This window comes from Bison bison, unplaced genomic scaffold, assembly GCF_000754665.1.
Source record: "Bison bison bison isolate TAMUID 2011002044 unplaced genomic scaffold, Bison_UMD1.0 scf7180017864372, whole genome shotgun sequence".
NCBI classification, from domain to species: Eukaryota; Metazoa; Chordata; class Mammalia; order Artiodactyla; family Bovidae; genus Bison; species Bison bison.
In genome coordinates, this window is record NW_011494944.1 from 2,703,643 (window position 1) to 2,712,362 (window position 8,720).

At 37.6% G+C, this 8,720-nt stretch overlaps 1 protein-coding gene across 3 annotated transcripts in view; it reads left to right on the top strand.

Moving 5' to 3' along the window:
* Positions 1-8,720, top strand: part of PCDH15 (protocadherin-related 15) — a 1,053,047-nt gene that overhangs the window by 715,736 nt on the left and 328,591 nt on the right. For all 3 annotated transcript variants that reach the window (XM_010856569.1, XM_010856570.1, XM_010856571.1), the window contains exon 15: positions 1,324-1,456. In XM_010856569.1, the coding sequence (XP_010854871.1) occupies positions 1,324-1,456 (133 nt within the window). The remainder of the gene's footprint in view (positions 1-1,323; positions 1,457-8,720) is intronic.

Here is an 8,720-nt window from a genome sequence, read left to right on the forward strand (position 1 = left end):
TTGGCCACCTCATGTGAAGAGTTGACTCATTGGAAAAGACTCTGATGCTGGGAGGGATTGGGGGCAGGAGGAGAAGGGGACGACAGAGGATGAGATGGCTGGATAGCATCACTGACTCGATGGACGTGAGTCTGAGTGAACTCCGGGAGTTGGTGATGGACTAGGAGGCCTGGTGTGCTGCAATTCATGGGGTGGCAAAGAGTCGGACACGACTGAGTGACTGAACTGAACTGAACTGATGATCTGTATTTCTCTTAAGAGCTTTCAAAGTAAACAAATATAGATTAATAATCTCAGAAAAATGTTTTCAGTAACATGTTTTTAACTGATACACTTAAAGATTTTTGGGCTACTTTAAGAAAATTTTAGCCCCCAAATAGAAACTGTAAGAAATGTGTTTTGAATAAAAAGGCATGATTTTGTTAAAGTAAGTTAAAGCATACACTTAGGCAGTGGTGGTATGTTTTAATGATAGAATACTAACTTTGTAAACCCCAGGTCTCATTAATATAGTCTAGACTACATTTCTTCTGTACCAATCTTGAATATGTTGCTTCTTCAGCTTTTGCTACTTAAGGAAATTTCAGAGTTTAGATATATCAATAAAGGTGATTATATCAATGCTAATGGTTTTGTCCTTCTAATAGTAGAATAACTTGTGTCCCTCAAAAACAAATGTCGATCGATCTAAGCCTTCAGTTAAATCTAACTTCCAAATTTTTATATTATATTCTTTAAAGAAGACTTAAAAACAGATTTGGTATTGTTTGCAACTATTTTACACAACTGTTACTTTATGATCCTGACTCTTGACATGCATTTCATTAAGCCATTGATGTCAGCAAAAAAGCTAATAAAACACAGCCCATATTTTGTTTTCTGTGTTATTTTAATCAATACTCCCTCTGCTGGTTTAATAGGAAGAAATCCCCAAGGACAGCTCTTATTACCAAATATTTAGAGTAGTTTTTTTGCTATTAGAGAAGCATTACAAAATAAAGTCAAAAGTCAAGGCAATTTAATTCATTACCTCTATTTGCACAGTTATTTCTTTTTAATTCACACTATTAATCTAAGTAGGAAAAATCCATACCTTAGGCATGTTTTCTTTTTTTCCTTTTGCTAAGATAATTTCATAAAAACATCATCTTTTGGTAGTAGCTTTTGTTTTTCCACCCTTTTATTCTGAATTGCTTTATTATTTCCCATAAAAAATTCAGAATTTCTCTCTCCTGTAAACCCAACAACAGAATATCAAATGCACTCTGTCATTAAATGTGATGTAGATTTTTACCCGTCTTGTTTGCTTCTCTTTCTCTGCAGGCATTCCATCTGCACTGTGTACATTGAAGTGCTTCCTCCAAATAATCAAAGCCCTCCTCGCTTTCCCCAGCTGATGTATAGCCTTGAAATCAGTGAGGCCATGAGGATCGGTGCTGTTTTATTAAATCTACAGGTATGCTTCTTAGTTTACATATAAAATTCTAGCAACAACCTTGAAGGCTAATGGGTTTAATATCCATGCAAGAAGGGAGAAAACCTCACATGTCACTTACACTCTGATGAATGACAATTCCATCTGGAAAGGAAAGTAGGGATAATATGGATGGAGGGTTTCCACAGCAAATCTATTCTATTGATTGCCACTATTGAAGCACTAACGTTAGCTGGCAGGAATTAGCTGCAGTCATCACAAGAGGGAATGAAAGGATTGGAAGCATGCACTTGAATATCTTATACTTTGCATCCAAAGTGTTTGCAGCTGACTCCTGTGTTCTGTCTTGGATTCCTTTGCCCCGGCAGGATTTATTTTTGCTGCAGTGTTCAGTATAGAAAATGACTTTAGATTCACCAACTGATGGTAGGCATTCTAATTCAGAGGTAGACAGTTTTATTTTGTGGCCATGGGAAAACCTTGTAATTGCTGTGCCTCAGTTTATTTGTTTAGATGAAGGGGGTAGATTTAGGTGATATTTCCATTTGCAGCTCTTGATACTTGGGCATATGAGTTACTTGCAGAATGATAGCTTGATTTTCACAATTTATATATTCCTGGCTAAAGCATATTTGGCCAGAAAATGCTATATTTTCAACTGAACCTACAGTTTCAAGTTGGGCTACTTGTACTGTTGATGATAACTGTCACTTGCTATAAAACTCATGAGTGCAAGACATTACTTTATCTATGGATATTCAGAGGACAGAGAATTTATCATCTCCTGGTGTTATATGGGAATAGCAGGAGTTGCTTACATGAGAATTCAGGAAGCTGCCTTTGAAGATTAGAAGAGTTGTTTTTTGTTTTTTTGTTTTTTTCTTCAAATGTGATGATTTAGGAAAATCCCAGCATTGATCTTTGTCATCAAATGAGATGACATGAGGCATCTTGCAATCCTTTTTGAATACAGACACCCTCTCTCTCAAACCCTGATGATATAAAATGAAAGGTTCCACCGAATGTTTGCACTAGAAGGAGTGCTGAAAATAATGATACATATCAACCTCATTATCTAAATGTGGGAAATGAATCTTATAGAAAGTAAATGGGGCCTAAATCAGTTGATGAAATTATCAACATTTCCAAAACAAAGCTCATTCTGTTATACCCCGCTCGTTTTCTGAGGCTGCTAAAATTCTGGTTGGCATTACCAGATACTTCTTTTTACCTCTGCTCTTTTCTCTATTTTGTTGCTTTTTATCTAGGTAACTAGAGTGACTTTACTTCTGTTGGTCATTTACTATTAAAACATAGGGAAATAAAATTATATAAAAGTAAATATATTAGTAATAAGGAAATTTGGGGGATTTTAATGGATAAAATAGGCTTCCTTGGTGGCTCAAACAATAGAGAATCTGCCTGCAATGCAGGAAACCCGGATTCGATCCCTGGTCCTAGAAGATCCCCTGGAAAATGAAAAGTCTCTCCATTCCAGTATTCTTGCCTGAGTCCCTTGGACTGCAAGGAGATCAAACCAGTCAATCGTAAAGGAAATCAACTCTGAATATTCATTGGAAGGGCTGATGGTGAAGCTGAAGCTACAATACTTTGGCTGCCTCCTACAAAGAGCCAAGTCACTGAAAAAGACCCTGATGCTAGGAAAGATTGAGGGCAGGAGGAGAAGCTGATGGCAGAGGATGAGATGATTGTGTGGCATCACTGACTCAAAGGACATGAGTTTGAGCACACTCTGGGAGATAATGAAGGATAAGGTAGCCTGGTGTTCTGTATAGTCCATGGGATCGCAAAGAGTTGGAAGTGACCAAGTGACTGAACAAAAAAAAAAAAAAAAAAAAAAAATCCTGTAGCTTCTTTAGGAGAAATAAAACATTTAGTTGAGTCATATAAATGATAAAATATAGAAAACCAAATATTAAATAGTTACATTTATAGAATAATCAAAATTTTTATTTACCTATAATGGGAATTTATTTTGTTTAAACAAAAAGTAAAGAAAAATAAATCTTAGATTTGTAAGTTCAGGCCAAGAAATTGTACATGTTTAACATTTAAATATTTCTTAAGAATGTGCCTTTGTATAATTTAACTTTCTGTAAGTTAGATATAATTTTACTTCTAAAATGGCTCTGGTTTCATTTCAAATCCCAGAAATATCTTGGAACCGTAGTACAGGAGAATAATTCTACCTGTGAGTTAAAGATGAAAAGGAGTTGGCCTTTTTCATATCTCAAATTTCTCTAGTACAAAAGCTGAGAAAATACTTGAAGTGACATTTCTATTCACCCTTTGTGCTTCTGGTAGAAGAGAAAGAAAAGATGCCAATTGCGATGGCAGTCTCTATTAGAAAGAACTAGGGTGACACCATCAAGGCATTTTTTATAAGCCACCAACCATACACTTTTGCTCATGATCAACTGAGACTGAATTTAAACTAGTGACCTAAAAGTTGAAAAGCTCTGTCAAATTACTCTCGCAAAGTCTTCTAATAACAGAATGTATTAAAAGTAATTCTGGATACATTCTCATCTTTTCCACACACAGCACTGCCCACTGCTGACTCACAGCTCAATTTAGAAAGACAGGATTTATGGAGAAATATATTTTCGAAGATAACAGAAGACTGACTTCAAAATAATCTGTTTTGACTGAGATCAAAGTGGTTTCTTTTCAGACAACAATCTTTGTTTCCCTCCCCAGCCCCTTTCCTTTCCTCTTGTAAGTATTTTCCTTTCATTCTTTCTAAAAGTTGTTTGGGAGGCTGTGATTTTCCTCAAAATATCCTATTAAGGATATTTTGCCCAGCTGCTTTTTTGATGGCATTTCATGGAGGAAAATATTACCGGGAGCTTTTATTTTTTCAAACTTGTTGTGCTGATCAGCTTTAGTATTAGGTGGGACTTTTTCTTCCAGAATTGGTCAGATCTTGCTCTAAAGCATGTTCCTCCTTTGTAATTCTGAACTAACAGTGAAGCCTGTGAGACTGGTGTGCTGCTGCCAGAGCACACACTGGGGTCCTGAAAACAGGCTGTGTGCCTCTCTCCCCAGTTTTGTTTGGTTATGTCACAATGCTAGCTTGAAATGGCCCATGGTGGGTGTTTTTATGCCATCAAAACTAGCAAATGCAATGAATCAGTACCCTCCAGTCCAGATCAGTTGTTAAACTTTTGCTTACACACCATTGGATTTGGAGCAAACTTCTCAAGATTCAGATCACTAAAATGTGTTGACTCTAGCAGCTTTCTGCATCTTTGTCCCTCTGAAATTTTGATCTACTTCCATCACTTTAAAGATGAGAGCTATGCTTCCAAATGTGACTCTATATTATACTCAAATATGATAGGTCTCAGCTTTTTTAATCCATATAAAAGCATTTTTTGCTTTCAAATTACCCTTATAATTTATGACTTACATTCTCATCGACTGTTTGACACATCCCTGTTACCACTAGTAGAATCCTTTCTTACACATGGATTCTCCTTGTACCATCACCATCATCATCATACTCATATAATAATAATAGCTATATAATAACACTTATGTGGAACTTAGTGAGGCATGACTACTTCCAATAATCATGTACAGATGTGAGAGATGGACTATAAACAATTCTGAGCACTTAAGAATTGATACCTTTAAATTGTGGTGCTAGAGAAGATTCTTGAGAGTCCCTTGGACTGCAAGGAGATCAAACCAGTCAATCCTAAAGGAAATCAACCCTGATATTCATTGGATGCTGAAGCGGAAGCTCCAGTACTTTGGCCAGCTGATGAGAAGAGCTGACTCATTGGAAAAGACCCTGATGCTGGGAAAGATTGCAGGCAGGAGGAGAAGGGGATGACAGAGGCTGAGATGACTGGATGGCATCACTGACTCAATGGACATGAGTTTGAGCAAACTCTGGGAGATGATGAAGGACAGGCAAGCCTCATGTGCTGCAGTCCATGGGTTACAAAAAGTTGGACATGACTGAACGACTGAACAACAGCAGCAGCAATGAGGCAAGCACTATTTAAGTTCTTTTTTTTAATTTTATTTTATTTTTAAACTTTACATAATTGTATTAGTTTTTCCAAATATCAAAATGAATCCGCCACAGGTATACATGTGTTCCCCATCCTGAACCCTCCTCCCTCCTCCCTCCCCATACCATCCCTCTGGGTCGTCCCAGTGCACTAGCCCCAAGCATCCAGTATCATGCATCGAACCTGGACTGGCATCTCATTTCATACATGATATTTTACATGTTTCAATGCCATTCTCCCAAATATCCCCACCCTCTCCCTCTCCCATAGAGTCCATAAGACTGATCTATACATCAGCGTCTCTTTTGCTGTCTCGTACACAGGGTTATTGTTACCATCTTTCTAAATTCCATATATATGCTTTATTATACTGTATTGGTGTTTTTCCTTCTGGCTTACTTCACTCTGTATAATAGGCTCCAGTTTCATTCACCTCATTAGAACTGATTCAAATGTTTTCTTTTTAATGGCTGAGTAATACTCCATTGTGTATATGTACCACTACTTTCTTATCCATTCATCTGCTGATGGACATCTAGGTTGCTTCCATGTCCTGGCTATTATAAACAGTGCTGCGATGAACATTGGGGTACATGTGTCTCTTTCCCTTCTGGTTTCCTCAGTGTGTATGCCCAGCAGTGGGATTGCTGGATCATAAGGCAGTTCTATTTCCAGTTTTTTAAGGAATCTCCACACTGTTCTCCATAGTGGCTGTACTAGTTTGCATTCCCACCAACAGTGTAAGAGGGTTCCCTTTTCTCCACACCCTCTCCAGCATTTATTATTTGTAGACTTTTGGATCGCAGCCATTCTGACTGGTGTGAAATGGTACCTCATAGTGGTTTTGATTTGCATTTCTCTGATAATGAGTGATGTTGAGCATCTTTTCATGTGTTTGTTAGCCCTCTGTATGTCTTCTTTGGAGAAATGTCTATTTAGTTCTTTGGCCCATTTTTTGATTGGGTCTTTTATTTTTCTGGAGTTGAGCTGTAGGAGTTGCTTGTATATTTTTGAGATTAGTTGTTTGTCAGTTGCTTAATTTGCTATTATTTCTCCCATTCTGAAGGCTGCCTTTTCACCTTGCTAATAGTTTCCTTTGATGTGCAGAAGCTTTTAAATTTAATTAGGTCCCATTTATTTTTGCTTTTATTTCCAATATTCTGGGAGGTGGGTCATAGAGGATCCTGCTGTGATGTATGTCAGAGAGTGTTTTGCCTACGTTTTCCTCTAGGAGTTTTATAGTTTCTGGTCTTATGTTGAGATCTTTAATCCATTTTGAGTTTATTTTTGTGTATGGTGTTAGAAAGTGTTCTAGTTTCATTCTTTTACAAGTGGTTGACCAGTTTTCCCAGCACCACTTGTTAAAGAGATTGTCTTTAATCCATTGTATATTCTTGCCTCCTTTGTCAAAGATAAGGTGTCCATATGTGCGTGGATTTATCTCTGGGCTTTCTAAGTTCTTAATTGTCTCAGTAAGGACTGCCAGGTTTATATTATACACTCACACTCAAAATTTCAACAATTAGTAACATAAAGTGTTATTTCCTACACACACTGTGTGTCCATCATGAATCAATTCTAGCTCTGAAAAAAAAATTCTACCCCTATTCTTCATGATTTTCACTCTATTTCAGAATAGTGGAACAGCCTCTACCTGGGACAGTGTTGTTCCTCTGACAGACTGAAAAGAGAGGCACAATAAACCACATGCTGTCACATAATGCTTCTTCTGGAAGTAACACAGGACCCTTCTACCCACATTTCCTTCACCAAACAAGGTCACAATTCTGCTAGTGATTCAATTATGTCAAGGATGTATAATCCTATCACTAGAAAGTGAAGTCGCTCAGTCATGTGGGACTCTGCGACCCCATGGACTGTAGCCTACCAGGCTTCTAAGTCCATGGAATTTTCCAGGCAAGAGTACTGGAGCAGTTTGCCATTTCCTTCTCCAAGCAATCTTCCTGACCCAGGCATTGAACCCAGGTCTCCCGCATTGCAGGCAGGCGCTTTACCTAGAGGCAGACATTAATTACATGGCTATGTCTGATGTCAAGAGCCATGACTTCTTTTGGTACAGCCTTTGCTTTCCAAATCACTGCACATAGCAGCCTTGCTAAATTATTCATAACTGCCTAACATAATTTCCCATCCTTGCAACAAGCAATAACAGTTTCCTTACCACCTTATCTTGATGTCAGTGCTATTTATTTTTTGGGGGGTGTTTATTATGGTGCAATCCAATTTTAAGCACTAAATTGTGAGTTAGTTAAAATGTCTAGGGTTTTGTTGCCAAATTTCACATTCTATGCCCATCTCAGGTTGGTAGTGACTGCTATATTCAGTCTGCATTCTGAAACTCAGAGTAATGGAGCTGCCTCTGTCTATAATTTTATTGATCTCTTGACTGAAGGCAATATTTGCAGTGGAAACACAACAAAACCCAACACAGCAAAAAGCAAAACCTAGTTATTTGCTATTACCCATCAAAGAGTAGGACACAATTGAGCAACTGAACAACTACCACCACAAAGGAATGATGCACATAATATCTATTCATACACCGGCCCCACTGGTGGAAAAAATCACAGGGATACTTCTGAGTTAATAGGTCAAGAATGTAAAATCTTCACATAGGCAAATAATTGCACAAGTTCATGGCAAAAGTCAGTGATGAATGTCTTATTTTCCCTAAGAAAGGACTGCCAATAGTTTCAAAATATTTACTTTGAGCACTAAAATATATAAGTAAACAAATAAATGGGCTTCCTAGGTGGTGCTAGTGGTAAAGAGTCTGCCTGCCAATGCAGGAGATGCAAAAGATGTGGGTTCGATCTCTGGGTTGGAAAGATCCCTTGGAGAAGGAAATGGCAACCCTTTCCAGTATTTGTGTTAAGAAATTGTAAGGAAAGGACAAAATCCCAGCATTATAGTTCAACATTTATGTGCTTACCCACTATGCCTATGTACTTGCAGTATACTTGCAAGATTTCCATTTTCTGTTCTTTATCCTACTCAAGCTGTTAGGAAACAGGTAGATATTCTTTCCACACTGAGGCTACTTTATGGTTTGGCTCATGACCACTGTTGAACATTCAGAAGTCTCCATCTGTTTATCACCCTCCCCCTTATCCCAACTGCAGAGTACTGTCTATTTCACTTTCTGGACAAAGAGAAAATACATACGCTCCATAAAAACAGCTTATTGATAGTCTTTTTTTTTTTTTTTAAAAAGTAAA